The 15330-nt window shown below is 45.4% G+C and overlaps 1 protein-coding gene across 1 annotated transcript in view; it reads right to left on the reverse strand.

The window, feature by feature from the left end:
- Positions 1-362: 362 nt before the first annotated feature.
- Positions 363-15330, reverse strand: part of WBP1L (WW domain binding protein 1-like) — a 92623-nt gene continuing 77655 nt past the window's right edge. The window contains exons 3-4 of the mRNA XM_006879973.1: positions 2571-2732; positions 363-1272 (exon numbers count right to left, since the gene is read on the reverse strand). Coding sequence (XP_006880035.1) covers positions 545-1272; positions 2571-2732 — 890 coding nt within the window. The 3' untranslated portion in view covers positions 363-544. The remainder of the gene's footprint in view (positions 1273-2570; positions 2733-15330) is intronic.

Consider the following 15330-nt stretch of genomic DNA (forward strand, 5'->3'; position numbering starts at 1 on the left):
GTGAGCTCTCAACTTCTCAAAGAATGAATCAGTTCTTAGCCCTATAAACACCAGCAGCCAGGGGTGACCATCCCTGGGCCTCTGTGGGTGCTGAGACCTGTCTCCTCTCGAACGGAGACATAACAGGGTTCTCTTACACTAAAACGAGAGAATAAACCCACTCCAACTCCAGGAAACATCTCCGGGCACAGTCTCAGCCCCTTTCCTTCGGGGCGAGTAAAACATACATTGTCTTTGACCCAAACAGGTTGGTGAGCTAAGATTCGGAAGGAGGGATGGGGAGAAGTGTGGGAGCAGGGTGTGAAGAATGTCACAGAAGCAACTTTTCAGCTCACCACAACACTGTGCTTTTGAGGGGAAGTGGCATCCATACCCCAAATTGTACCTGGAAGTGTTGGAAAAGAGGAAGGGAAAAGGGGGACGGGGCGCGGTGGATAAACAAAGTGGCTACACCACTTTCTCCGGAAGGCGTTTAGTGCTTCTCTCGTGGTTCTCCCCTACCCTGGTTGCTTTGCTGAGTTCTCAGGTGCAGGCGGGGCCTGCTCTAGCTGGGGGTGCTGCTGCTCTGGGAGTTCGGGGAGTCCTGCTCATTGATGGTGTTCAGCAGGAGGCAGGCGGGGGGCCGTGGCAGGTGGGGGTGCCCCGGCTCTCGGGCCTGCTCCTCGGAGGGTCGGTACAGCCCTTCCTCCTCGTCACCAGCGGGCCGCATGTGGCAGCTGTCGCAGAAGTCCAGGGCTCCGTCGTCAATGAGCGTGTTGAATTCTTTGAGGTCCTCGTCGTGGCCCCGGTTGCACACACACACCTCGATGCCCGAGTCCCCAGTGAAGCGGCGGTGCCGCCCGGGCGTCTTGTCTTTGCTGTCGGGGAGGGCGCCGCTCTGCTCGGCGCTGTGCTCTCTCAGCAGTTCCTCCTTACATTCAGAGTCCTTGTGCAGGGGAGACCCCGGCTCGAGCTCCCCCAGGCCGGCCGCAGAGCCACTGGGCTCCATTCCCAGGACTTTGGTGGCTGCCGGGTCAGCTGGCACGTCGGAGGGCTCAGGGTCAGCGATGCTCGGGGGTCTCGTGCTGCTTCTGCTGGGCCCAGACAAGGGGCTGCTCTGTGCACCCTGGGGGGCCCTGGAGGAATCGGCGCCCGGGGGGCTGGTGCCCACGGGGCCACACTGTGAAGGCAGCTGCTGCTGCTGAAGCTGGAAGGCACTGTATGGTGGGGGAGGAGTTGGAGGTCGGTTCACCACTTCCTCATAAGGAGGTAGTAAATAGTTTGGCAAAAACCCTAAAATGGGGAGGTAGGGAGGAAAGATTACTGTGCTGGCAATTGTTCTAGGACAGACTGCAAAGCTCACACTCAATACAGGCACAGGGTCTCTTCCCACCCCAACACGTACCCACCAAGCCTGACTGAGTAAACCACAGGGCTGTGAGCAATTCTGCAGAGAAAGGGGGATAGACTGGGAATGACCTAACCAGCTGCTTGGAATGAGAGAGCTCCTCAAGCTGCATCACAGGCCAGGGGTTCCTGCCCGTCTGGGTGTTAAGGCAAACGTGCAGAGAAGTGTACAGGATGGCCAGGAGACTGCTTTGGTCTGGAATGGACCTGCTTCCACATACACATAAGCCTCTAGTTTCTTGCTCAGGCTGTCCTCTCACTAAGCCCACCAGCCTCAGAGTTCAGGCTCCTCACTCAAGACTTCCTGGCCACCTGCTCCCTCCTTCTAGCCCTGCTGGGTGCACCACAAAGGTGCCTCGTTGCTGGGAGGTTAGAATCCTGTCTTCTCTCTTTCTTGTGGGGCTGGAGAAGGTCTGGAAAGATGAACTGTACCTCACCCTGACTCAAATCAAGAGGGGGTCGGTTCCACCAAGGGGCTGGGGGGAAGCCTCTGCCATTCAGGGCTTATTAAGAACATGCAAATGAGTTCGTGTTTTCATTTGTGCTTAAGGCACAATGATCTATTTATAACGTTAACAATAATTGTTAGCATTTATTGAGCACTTACTATATGCCAGGCACTGCGCTAAGCATGTCATCTCTACTAGATGTGGAATTCAAGCAACTGTGACGAGTTTATGTTGTAAAATGCATTGCAGAATAGCTTTGGACAAGCTACACAATGCAACTGGGCCTCCAACAGCCAACTGAGTCAGGTGAATATGCCTTAGTGAGCTACTAAATTTCTTGGTTCACAGAAAATCTCAACACCACATCCCACCTGCCCATCAAGGCAGTCTCTGCTTTGTGTATGTTATTACATGGCAGTAAGCAAAATGAGAGGCACTCCGAGCACTGAACTCCAAATCTCAATTCATTCACACTATACACCCAACTCCCTGCCTTTTAAAAGAAAAAGAAAAATTGTTAAATAAACAACCACTGTGAGACCCAGATGGTCCAGGGGCTGCAGGGATCTGCATCCATATACCTGTTCCTCTGTTTTTCTGTATTTGCAAGACCCAGCTCTGTGGTGGCCTAAAGTAGCAAACCACCCGGAGCCCTGGGCCCCGGTGTGGTCTGGGCCCTGGCTCTGTGCACCCAGGCTCCCGAGTGCAGGGTATGGCAGTCTGCGGTGTACGTACTGAAATAAAATGGCAGCGCTGAGTAATTGTGGGCTTCCCGGTAGGCGATCAGGTTGATTTCATGTTGTCGCTGCTGGGCCTGAAGGCGGTGCTTGGCTCGGCGGTGGTGGCAGACGCAACAGCAGCTCAGGATGATGATGATGGTACACACCAGCCAGAACCCTGAGGAGGAAAAAGGCAAGACAGAGAGGCATGCACATTTGGTGAATACCAGCCCGAAGAGACACCTCTAAGAACAAGGAGGTCCTGCCATGGCACCAATGGAGTTGAATGGACATTGTCATGTTGCTGGGTGCACACCACCTCTCACCACTGATGTTGAGAGACATAATAGTTAATAATGGACACAAAGTTTGTACCTTAGGGAGGGAGATGCTTGTCCTGTAAAGAAACACTGGGCTCGGCTGAGTGGTAAAGGAGGAAAAGCTGCTCCTGAAATCGGTAAGATCTTGAGTAGCCACCAGAAAATGGTCACTCACCATAACCACGTGCAACAGACGTCCACTGCCTGCAGGGGACCTTTACTTTTATCATCCCTTTTACCTTTCCTGTCTTATTTCCATTACTCTCTCCCCTACTGTTCTCCAAATATACTATTTGGTACACAGATAGGACTGACCCGTTGGTACTTAATCTTGGGTATTCTGCTCCCAAGACAAAGTGCGGCAAGCGTGGATGGACCGACCATCACCCCAGGGCATGATCCTAACTTAGGGAACCTTGGCTGATAGTGATGGATGCTGTTCTGCTCATTCCAGTCTTGGTTTTTTTTCTGCATAAATGCCTGATGGCTACACCAGCAGAACAGTGTCTTGTCCGTGCTCAGCGCCAGTCTTCACTAAGAGCTTGTGAATGAAGCACACTCCACATGCTTCACCTAGTGAGACAGCAGGGACTTGGGGTACACTAAGTCTCCTGTATTTTAGGTGTGTAGTACAGTGTACTCCTCATCCCTTATGAGATCTCTGAGAAAAGGCTTCAGGCTTTCCTGGTGCCCACCGTTCTCCAAACCCTGCTCAAGTCCCGGGACCATGACCAGGCTCACTTCTTATTAATAGCTGTTTCAACAAAAATAGAAAGAACCTTTCAAGAGCCCCAAAACTCAGAATATTAACAACTGCAAAGGACTTCGGTGGTGCTTTCTGATAAAAAGAATTCTTAGTATTGCCAAGAAGATCAGGCGCTTTTTAATGTGATAGGAGTCACAAAAGTTAAAGGTGGAAAATTCTAATTGCCTCAGATCCAACTCCTCCCTAGAGAGTGTAAATTATTTCCTCTGCTCTAGATATAATCCAGTACAATTCCACTCTCACTATCACAGGCAATCCCTGGTCTGTGGTTACATTAGGTAAGACCAGGAGCCAGCCTCTTTTTCTTCCTCCTTGCTCCAGAAAGGGGTGAAGGCACAGGGGAGAGGGCCCAAAGTCCTCACTTATCTAGTTTGTTCTCATTGCCCACTGTGTGTCTCTTGGCTATTACTTAGAGAATCGAGGCCAACTGAAGAAAGCTCCAGTCCTCAAATGGAAGCAAAAGGCAAAGAACATTCAGAAAGTTCCCACCAAAAAAAAAAATTAGCTTACTGGTAAGGGGAATGGGATTGATGAGAATAATCTCCCCAAACCAGCACATTTCATGTTGAAGTTGAGCTGTCAAGATTAAAACAGACAGTTCAAATCCACGAGGTACTCTGTGGGAGAAAGACGAGCAATCTCTCCTGTGTGATTTAAAGCCTCTGAAAACTTGCTAGAGGGTAAGGCAGGAGTTGGTTCTGATTTGACAGTAATGAGAGAAAGATATAAAAGGATGTTAGACAGCTATACTAATGTGTTCAGAGAGCTCACAAAAATACGTGGGCTGTAGTGATGGGACAGTTGAGCATACTACTACCAACTGGAAGACTGGTAGTTTAAATTCACCCAGTGACTCTCAGGGAGAGAGACCTTTACAAGCCTAGAAAACCTTCTGGGCCAGCACTACTCTTTCATAACGGGTCATAATGAGTCAAGTAAATCGATAGTACCCAATAATCTCTTTCACTCTCTTTCACACACACACACATTGCAGAGGGGAGGAGAATTAAAGAATAAAAAAATTAAAGGATGACTTATTTTTAAAAGGCAGGGTTATTGGAAATTTTAATTTTCTCTTCTGATTTGTTTTTTTCAAGCTAGAAAGCTAGAACCTAATTAAATGAAACTTTTAAAATGACTTTTTATTTTGAAAAAGGAATTTCTGGTGGAGCTCTGGGGGTGTAGTCTGTCCTGTGTTGGGCTGCTAAAAAAATTTATGGTTGAAAAGCTTGGTGGGTTCAAACTGCTGACCTTGAGGTTGGCGGCCAAATGCTTGCACCACTACACCATTAGCAATCTAAATGCCTCTGGCAATGCAGTCAGCCATAGCAATATTTTAAAATATTATTTAAAGAATACTATTAACATATAAAGATACTTTTGAATCTAAATGAAAAAAGTATGCTACAAAGCAATAAAAAATGTGATCCAAATATTTACCTTTTAAGAAAAGTAAATATGGATAGAAAAAGGTCTAAAGCAACCGTCGGAAGGTAAGATATTCTGCCACCAATCTCCTTCATTCTTTGCTTATCTACAGTTCTTAGGTTTTTTTTTAATATGAACATGTGCTTCTTAGTGAGAAAATGCCTTTTCTTTCTCAATAAAATATGGTCAGAGGAATCATTTTAAGGTCAGTTGTATGATATTAAGTAAAAATACATTATAACACTATTCATATGTTTTCTATTCTTGAGTAGTTTCAAATTCTTTCCATTACAAATACAAAGTGTATTTGTTTTATCATCTCTTTTGTAATAATCTGTTTAAAAGTTCTAAAGTATTTCCACATGGATCTTTCATCAGAATGAGTTAAAAGTAGTCTAACATTGAAGATTGTTTAAAAAATGTGAAAGGCCTTCCTCCTTCCAAACAGAATTCGAAATTAATTCACCTCTGATTTTCTTTTTTAAAGAATTTACTTTCTGTATGAGAACACACTATTCCCAAAGGTCTCCTTGACATTTAGGGTGTGGTCTCTGGCAGAGGCCCTTTCTATCGCCTAGAACCTCATCCTGTGCTAAAGCTGCTCCTATACAGAGCGTGGGAGGATCTAGGACCTTCTAGCCCTACTGCACCTAATAGCTTTCAGCAGGTGCTCGGCGCACAAAATCCTCCATGATGAAGAATCTCATTCCCAAACAGAGAACATAAGTCAAAGTTGTAGAGGTTGATAAATGCCATCAAGTCACTTCTGATTCATAGCAATCCCATGTACAACAGCTCTGAACCCTGCTCTATCCTAAGCCAACCTCATTATCTGACACACCTAACCCCATTACTGCAGTCATGAGTCATTCCATCTCACCCAGGGTCTTACTCTTTTGCACTGTCCCTCCACTATCCCAAGCATGGTGTCCCTCTCTAAGAACTGGTCCTTCCTTGCAACATGCTCAAAGTATGTCAGTTGGAGCTTCAGAATCCTTGCCTCCAAGGAGCAGCTTAGCTTCACTCTCTCCAGGTCAAACCTGTTTGTTCTCCTAGAAGTCCATGATATATTCAATACTCTTCTCCAGCACCACAGCTCAAAAAGCATCAGTCTCCTTCTATTATTCCTAATCACTGTCCAATTTTTTGTGAAGACCAAGTCCTGGACCAGGCCCACCTTATTCTCTAGACTGACACTGCTGCTCTTCAGTACTCTGGAAAGGTCCCTAATAGCACACTTTCTCAGTGCAGCTTGTCTCTTTATACTTGGCTGCTGGTATCAAGAATGTTGATTTTTGAGCCAAACTGAAGCTCTTAACAATCTCAATCTCTTCACCATCTATCATGATGCTGCCAATTGGCCCAGTGGTTAAAAAATCTGTTTTCTTGATGTTGAGCTTCAATCCATACTGAAAGTTCAGAAGATTAAAATTTCTTTTTCTCTATCCCAATTTTACTACGGAAATCTGGTTTATTTTAATTATATTCCTTACTAATGAATGCTGACTCATTTAAGATTGTTGTTGTGTACCGTAGAGTCGGAACCAACTCATTCCTGACCCTCCATCGGGTTTCAGAGGCAGTTACTTGCACAGGAGGACACTGCCTATCTTTCTCCTGCAGAACAGCTGGTGGCCTCGAGCACAGTTAAGCAAGGTACATTCTTTCTTGAGAATCTGGCTCTAAATGTCTTGTTGGAAAGAATCACTGGCATCAAGTCAGTCCCACTTCACAGAGACTATCCATTGTCTTTCCAAAGCTATAAATCTAAAAAGAAGGAGACTGTCCTCTCCCTTGGAATGACTGTCCTCTCCTTGGAACAACTGGTGGGTTTGAACCACCAGCCTTTTAGTTTGCATTGACCCCTATGGACTAGGCCACCAGAGCTCTCCTAAAAATGCCTCAGTTGTATCTGAAACAGACTTTTTTCAGTAGTCCTTGACCTAAGAGTAAGCTAACTTCTAACTTTCTATGCTGTGGTATGCTGGAACTCTGCTGGCCTAATGGTTAAGCTGGTGCACTGCCAACTCAAAGGCAGGCAGTTTAAGTCCACCAGCTTCTCTCTGGGAGAAAGATGGACAATGTCCTCCTGTGTGATTTATAGCCTCTGAAAACCAGCCAGAAGGTCAGCGGGGAGTCAGTTCCACTCAAAGACAAGGAGCTGTTGCTCTAAAGGAGCCCTGATGATGTGGTGTGTAATGTGTCAGGTTGCTAACTTGACAGGTTTGGTCAACAATTCAAATCCACCACCAGCTGCTCCATGGTACAAAGATGCCGTAGCATGATCCCATTGAGATTTACAGCCTCAGAAACTTAGAGGGTCACTATGAATCGGAATCTACTAAAGAGCAGTGGGTTATAGATGTTCACAACTTTCATAACCCAGGATGTCTCTTAAAAAGAAATCTCATGCTCTGGTTGTCATGCGTGCCAAATAATTAGTTACTGTTCCACTTCATTCTGTCAATAGAGCTCCAGAATGCAGTGTATTGTATTGCTTAATATGGTCTTCTTTGCAAAATCTTTGTACTTCCACACAATCACTGGATGGGATCATACAAATAAGGTGTATGAGCCTATGGCGTTGGGATTAACCGTCAACTTGCTTCCCAGGAGTATGTTGTTGTCTTCTAATTTGTGACAAGATGTAATTATCCTCCAGTGTGTGTTCTAAATCCTGACATTTAAGTGTTAATGAGAAGGACTGGTGGTTTAGCATATTATGTGTTGAGTTGCTAACCAAAAGGTTGGCAGTTCAAACCCACCAGATGCTCCTTGGACAACAGATAAGCAATCTCTAGTGAAGATTTAAAGCTTCAGAAAGCTGAAGGAGAGTTGCCATGAGTTTGAATGCAATCCAGGGCAATGGCCTCGTTTGGGTTAATTGTTAATGAAGCAAGAATAAGTGATGTTAATGTGGATTAGGCTATGTTCTCTATGTTGATTAGGATAGTATGTATCCAAGTCATCATCCTTGCATGGGTCACATCTTTCATTTGATAAGGGATAACAGGAGAGAGAACTGAACATAGAAAGGTGTCCTAAAAACTACTTGGAAAGACCTGGGAATTTAGCATGTTTTGGACTCGGGATCCCTGTTGACTCAGAAAAACAGAGAGAGAATGGGTTGTATGTAACACCAGAGATACTGAGAGCACAACTACAGGACAGAAACTGTGACAGTTGAGATGGCAATGGTGGACTTCCTGGTTCACAGAGAAAGCTGAGGGGCTCTGGGCAGGAGGCTGGCTGGGGGATTGAGGTGACTTCTGGCACATTGCAGGGTCAAGCTCACCCACCCACAGCAGGAGAGAGAGCTGAGAGCCCTGGGCAGGTGGCTTTCTCGTATAGTGAAATGCCTCTGGGCACTTATAAGTGTAGCTAGGTTTGCCAGCCCTCAGTTGAGAAAGCTCTGGGGCCAAGGTTTACTGGCAGAATCTCTGGACGCTTAGTGGAGATACTAAAAGAGCTTTGCAACCTTTCCCTGAGCAGGGCAGAGGGTAGGACAAGGGACTGAAAGGCAAGAAAGTGACCTAACTGTGGGTACAGCTAAGAAGCAGTCCTGACCTAAAAGAATTACATTGTGATTCATTCTTTATTCTGAAGTAACCTGTTATCACTCTAATAACAGTATTGTCTGAGTTCTGTGTGGCCAGTGAAATGAATTCTCAAACCTAACAGAGCAGCAGAGCATTCTGTGGGAGAGAAGACTGATATGAGAATTGGCAAAAAGTTTGGAGGGAGGAGGTTTGCTTGACTTCCACTTTATGGCAATCAGCCTTGAGATGTGTGATTTTTCTCCCTCTTTGTGAAGTCAGAGGTCACATGTCGCCAGTCATGTATTTTTTTTAAAAGCATACTGCCACATCTTTGAGAAAGACTGAGTGGCTGGTAGATTTGGATCATCAATCTTCTGATTATCAACTGCACCGCCAGCACTCTTCCTTCCTGGTTCCTTTATAAGTAAGCCATGTGGATTAGTTTTATCTAATGAATTGGGACTGGAAGTGCTGCACGTCACTAAGAATCTAAAACAGTTCTTGGGACTTTGAAGTCCTCTGCCATGACAACTGGGAATATTCCAGTAGGAAACACTTCAGGGTCAATTTGGATACTAAAAGAGAAAATAGAAATAAAACTCCCATCCAATCTGCAATGGATATTTAGTGTGAATGAGAGATACACCTGGTTTTCTAGACCCCTGATGTTAATGCAGCTTAAGTGACCTACCCTGACCAGTTTCTCCTGGGGAGAAGACTTAAAGTGTTTCATCAGAACATAAGCGCTTTCATTTGAGATCAAAACCCATTAAACTAGGAATAGAAGGAAAAACAAAAGGGAATTGGGTTTGGGGTTTCCTCCTATCTCACCTCAAACTGAGTTCCAATTCCTTTTTTTTTTTGGTTAATAAATGATCCTTTATTGAAATATTTTCATCTGTAGTTCTTAGCTAGCTGGGCATTCCACAGCACCGCTGTTGATGTCTTCTACGATGTCATGAGGGTGACGGCCATCAACACTGCAGTATACAGATTGGGCAGTTCCCAGGATCTCTTTAATAGTTCCTGAGAGTTCTCTGGCTAAAGACGGGTGTCGCATCTGCCAGGCAATGCCAACAATCTCATCAAAAGTGATATTTCCACTGTGCTTAATATTTTTCTGCTTCTTTCTGTCTCTGGGTGGTTCCTTTAGGGCTTTGATGATCAGGGCAGAGGCAGAAGGCACCACTTCAATCTGGGCCTGTCTGTTTTGAATGGTCAGTTTCACTGTAATCCTTAGTCCCTCTCAGTCACCGGTGGCCTTGGCAATGTCAGCACCAACCTTTTTTGGAGACAGACCCAGAAGGCTTATCTTGGGGGCCTGAGCGGAAGTGGCGCCGACTTCCCCACCGGTACACCTCAGGTACACGACTTTAATCTCATTGGGGTCGAACTTGGACAGCATGGCGGAGGTGGCTGGTGTCGGATGATGCCAGATGGGGAATGACTGAAGAAAGTTGCACCGAGGCCTCCTCCAAGCTGAAAGCCCAATTCCTTTATTTTTAAATAAGTCTACACATAGTTTAAGGGAGCTCTGGTGGCCTGGTGGCAAGAAGCTGTACTACAATCCTGAGGGGATACAGTTTGAATCCACCAGCTGCTCTGAAGGAGAAGGATGGCAGTCTCCTCCCGTGCAATTAACCGCCTCTGAAAAATCACTACAGGGTCAGCTACGAGTCGGTTCCAACTTCACAGCACACAACAACTATTACAAGGGATTACCGGTGTACATCAAAAGCGGAGGAAAACAGACTTGGGACGACACATATAGTGGGATGTGGTGTGTAGATAAAGATGCAGAAAAGGTCCATGACAAGTTGGATCCACTTAACGCAGTTAATCTGGAGAGAAGGCATCATGATCTGGCCGACACAAAACTGACTCTCTCAGGCAAAGAAGCATCTCAACACTTTAAAAGGCAAAACAGATAAGTCCCTACGGAGTTTTTAATCTTTTAGCTACATTTCTCAAACAAGGGGGGGGGGGACCTCTTTTTAAAAAAAAACAAAAACAAAAAACCGAAAACAACCAAACAAAAAACCAAGCTACTTTTACAAGAAAAATCTAATTAAGAGACACATAAAGAGCTCCCCCTCAGCCTCACTACAAATTACATTCTACAGTGACAACTTTAAAAGCCGTGACCTCACTGTGGGGAGTGTTGGTCATGCTAAGCAAAATGGAAAACATGTTTTTAAAAACAATCGCAGTCCAATGTAGGAACTGAGTCATGTGCCTGGAGTTCACTATAAACTCGGGAAAGTACAACTCCCCAACTGGCAGGAAATTCCGCATCAGAAAGTCAAAACACACTGGACGAGGAAGACAGTCAGGGCGGAGGGGGACCTCCCTGGGAGAAGGTGAGGCTGGCTTGGAAGGGTGGGAGGTGGCTCCTTCTGACTTGAAACAGGAGTTCCTGGCACCGGAAAGGGCCTGAGCTGGGAAATGAAGACTTCCGAGGATTTGCAAGCTCTTCTGACACACTTTCCTAGAAGCATGGCCACAAATAAACAAAAAGGGAGGAGGCTCACAGCTTGAGTCCAAATCCTACCTCATTTTGTTATACTTTCCTCAACTGTATATTAGAGAGAGCAAAGGTCTTCTTTGGTCACCGTGACTTCTAAATAGCGTACACAATGGGAAAGGTTTCCTTTACATCTCCCTTATATCTCAGTAATGAGACCTGGGTTCCAACTCCCAGGTTCTGTTCTAAGAACTAAGAAGGAAAAATATTAACAGGTGAGAAAAACACCCTGCACAGTTATTAACTGGATCTGCTAACAATCTGCTTTATGCCACCTCAGGGAAATTCCACTGTCCAGAAACACTTTCCTGCTCCCTCCTGAACGCAGGAACACTCATGTTTGAGTAAAGTTCACCCAAATTATCCCAGGAGCAGAAATCCTCAACCTTGATCTCTCTCTGAAAAAAGCAGTTTGGTAATCAGAAAGAGCCCTGGGCTGAGAACTGGGAGACAGGGGTCCTGGCTGTATGGCCTTGAGCACATCCTGATGCTGTTATTCTCTTTTCCTTTATCTGCTCCATTAAAGGATTCCTCTAGAAATTCAACAATGCACACAGGAGATCTTTTAACCTCATACCTGAAGCCATCCAAAACGTGGACCAACCCATCTCTCTAGCTTGGTCTTCAGAGGCCTGGGCTGGCATCCTACAGGAGTCGTGACTTTGGAGAGATGGGAGCTAACTCTGCTTATCAGCTTTAACTGATGTGGCATTTCCTTAACATTCCTAGACTCATGAATGGGGATGACCTGTGCACCTAGCAGAACTGTTCTTGAGCAAAGAGAGCTGAATCATACAGACCTTACTTCATGAAGTCACAGGCAGCAGGAGCATTCTATGTACATTTGTACTAGAATCTTCCTTTCTTCCTGGGCAAGTCCCAAGTCCGAGGGGAATGGTTAACAGCGTAAGACATATTCTGTTCTTTGCCACAGGGCTTTAGTCACTCATGTTTCTCTTCCTGAGAAGTCTTTATCCTTCTCCATCTTTAAATCCTACCCACCCTTGTTGTTGTTGTTGTTAAGTGTCATCGAGTCACAGGTGACTCATAGCGACCCTATGAAGGAAGAGTCCTCAATGCTTGGGTGTCTCATCCTCTCTCCAGGTTCATAGGGTTTCCAGAGGCAAGCTATTACGGAAGTGGATGCCACTCCTCCTTCCAAGCCACTTCAAATGCCACCTCCTCCACAAAGCCTTCCCTGAACCCTGTCAGGACTGACAAATACGGAACCTTCATGGCAGGTCTGGCATATGCAGTCCCGTTTACCTTACTAGTTACACATTTTGCTGTGTCTCCTTTTTCTGCTAGCAAATTATTTTCTTGATGGCAATTATGCCTCCCCTTAAAGTTTCTAGAACCAAAAGAGAAGAGGTCACAATAAGAACTAGGAACTTGTTACAAATAAAAATTCCCAGGTTCGCCTCAGATCTATCTACTAAATCACAAACTCTGGGAGGACAGCCCAGGAACCAAGGTTTCGGCAAACCTTTCCGAAAATCTTGATGCTGGCAAAAGTTTAAGGAATCATGGGAATAAAAGTTTGCCAAATGAATAAAGATTGAAAGAGGAGTTAAAGTACAGTGTCATAAGAACACATCGGATAATATGATTTATGGTCAGCTCCTTGTACCTCAGCTGTACTAATGCCTCTGAAAAGACCTGGGGGGGACGGTCCCAGGCTGAAGCTCAAGGTCTGTGTGTATCTGTATAAAGTGCAACTGGACAGTGTGTGCAACATGTGTGTGCATGTGTGAAAAAGATAGAGAGTGACAACCCAGTATAGGAGAAAATTCAACTTAGAAGTAAAAGGATTTGTGGAAATGGCAATTTTTTCCCCCCTGGAACCTTGTCTACAGGCAACTATGATTAAAGAGGCACCTTGCCTGTCCAAAACGCTGCCAAAAATACCCTAGCTGAAATTTTTTCTAATAGAGAAAGGGGGGAAGCCTACCCAAATCCAAACCCAATCACTTTCACATTTCATGCAAAATCAAGAGACAAAGGAAATCAGGTTTAAAGTAACAAAATGAAGTTTTGATGAGAACTTCAAGAGTTAGTTCCAATATTCTACCTCCTTTCTACCCCCACTCTGATGGCCTAGTGGGTAAGGAGTTGCGTTGCCAATCCAAAAATGGACAGTTCTAATCCAACAGCCACTCTGCAATCTGCTCTTGAACAATTTACAGCCTCTGAAAATCCACTGGACGGTCAGTTATGAATTGGTTCTGATTCAATAACACAATAAAATGAAAAACAACATACTACCCACACTGGGTCGAGGCCATGACCCTCATAAGAAGAAACCACTACAATTCCTGAGGTGGGCAGAACACACATTGGGCATCTACTGATCAAGACTCTACTTCTGTGCAGAAAAATCTACTTCTGTGACAGGAAAGTTTTGTTTTTACAGTATCCAACCTTCCAGAACTTGGAAAGGATGTGCCAACTTGCATAATCAAGAGTCTTTTCTCCTGGTTCGTCTTGCCTCCTCCTTTCCCCACATGACCGTAACCAGTGAGAGAATCACTGGAGCAGCTGTTTCTCTGGGCTTCTGCAGCCCTTGGGGTCACAGCATGTGCGTCCCAGACTGCCTCCTGCTATCTGAGCTTCCCTGTCCCTGTCTCTCCACTCCCCTCTGCCCTGGCTTTGGTGACCCAATTCTGGTGGCTACTGATTCTGCTCCGCCTATGCCCCAGGAGGCTCTGTCAATCTGAAATGAGGCCATCAGCAACTTTGTTCCCTTCTGCAACTGATGCCGCCTGGGCTGGGCCTCACAAAAACAAACTGGAGTTCCATGGCTTTTCTGGCAGCCCGGCTGAGACTTTTGTTTTAACAAGGGGTGGGAGGGAGAATTTGAACCCTGCAGTTATCTGCATTTTAAAACATTTATACACAGTCTATCCACCTGCTTGGTACGTTGTTCTTTTGTTAAGTCCCTCAACCCCACCCCTTTTAAAATAGCAACAAGGATTCTGTGCCCTCTTTTACTAATGCTTACACAGATGGAGGGCTTGTGGGGATATCTTGAGCCTTGTCCCCTCCTGCCCTTGACTGCCCCTGGAATTCCTCAGAATTCTGAGTAGCCAGTCAGTCCTCAGTTCCCAAAATGGGAAGTCGACCAGCCAGCCTCCGTTTTTGAAAGGGAAGGGCTCAAGTGAGAAACATCCAGCTTGTAGGAACCACTCCCACTGGCTGCCTACAAGATTGGGATCGAGGGAGGGAGATTTTTCAGCCAAGAGTCTAATTTCCTTACCATACAAGACAACAGTCCTTTCAATTGCTTTCTTGCCACTTCTCATTGAGCAGGGAGCTGGGTGGGGGGCAGAAATGCAAAGGGGGAAAAGGTGCAGGATGATGGTCAGAGTAGGGACATGATGTGATAAATGAGGCCAAATCTATTTCCAAGTAGGAGGGTGATGGGAGCTTAGAATTATCTGGGGGAATTTAGTCTACAGTTTTTTCTCTCAACAGATGGTTTTAAGAATCCTAACAATGCTGGTCTTCTGTGGCCTCTCTGTCCAAGGTTCTTCTTTATGATGATCACCTCAAGTCAGACCCTACAGTTTCAGTTTCATCTGAGTTCCAAGGACATCAGAGTACAAAGCACATTAACAAACTCTTCAACTCTGTGTTATTAATCCCTGAAGACTATAACAAAGTCACCATCCACTAAAGCCCTGGAAGATACAAGTGGTTCCAGCCTTAACCAAACCAGTGGCAAGGCAAGGCAAGGCATTCAGCTAACAGTAATAAGTCAAGGACAGTGGAGACACTGCTAAATGTGGTCCAGCTCCAGAGTTGGAGAAAAAAACTGAAGCTCAAAATCCCCTCTCTCCTAGGCAGAAAACGAAATTAAGACTGTCCCTTTGACAAATATTACATGATGCCACTGTTGTAGAATGGGACTGTCCTTGGGGTTGGGGAGAGACTGAGTAAGATGGGTTCAATAATGTATACTGCACTGAAACAGAGGAGGGAGAAAACTGTTTAAAAGAGATATATGACTAGGTACTTCTGTCATCACAGGAGTCTAGAGCGAGGGCTACATGGTGGAGGGGACCTGGGGGAGGGTTTGTAAAACAATGAAAGAATTCATCTTTTACTTTTCCATAATTTTTGGACTCATGTACTTATAACTTGTTAGTCAAATTTGTGTCTTCTAGGTTGCAACACCCCCATGATACATCTTCAAGGAT

Source organism: Elephantulus edwardii, unplaced genomic scaffold (genome assembly GCF_000299155.1).
Source record: "Elephantulus edwardii isolate Elephantulus edwardi_28Jun2011 unplaced genomic scaffold, EleEdw1.0 scaffold00006, whole genome shotgun sequence".
In the NCBI taxonomy this organism is placed as follows: Eukaryota; Metazoa; Chordata; class Mammalia; order Macroscelidea; family Macroscelididae; genus Elephantulus; species Elephantulus edwardii.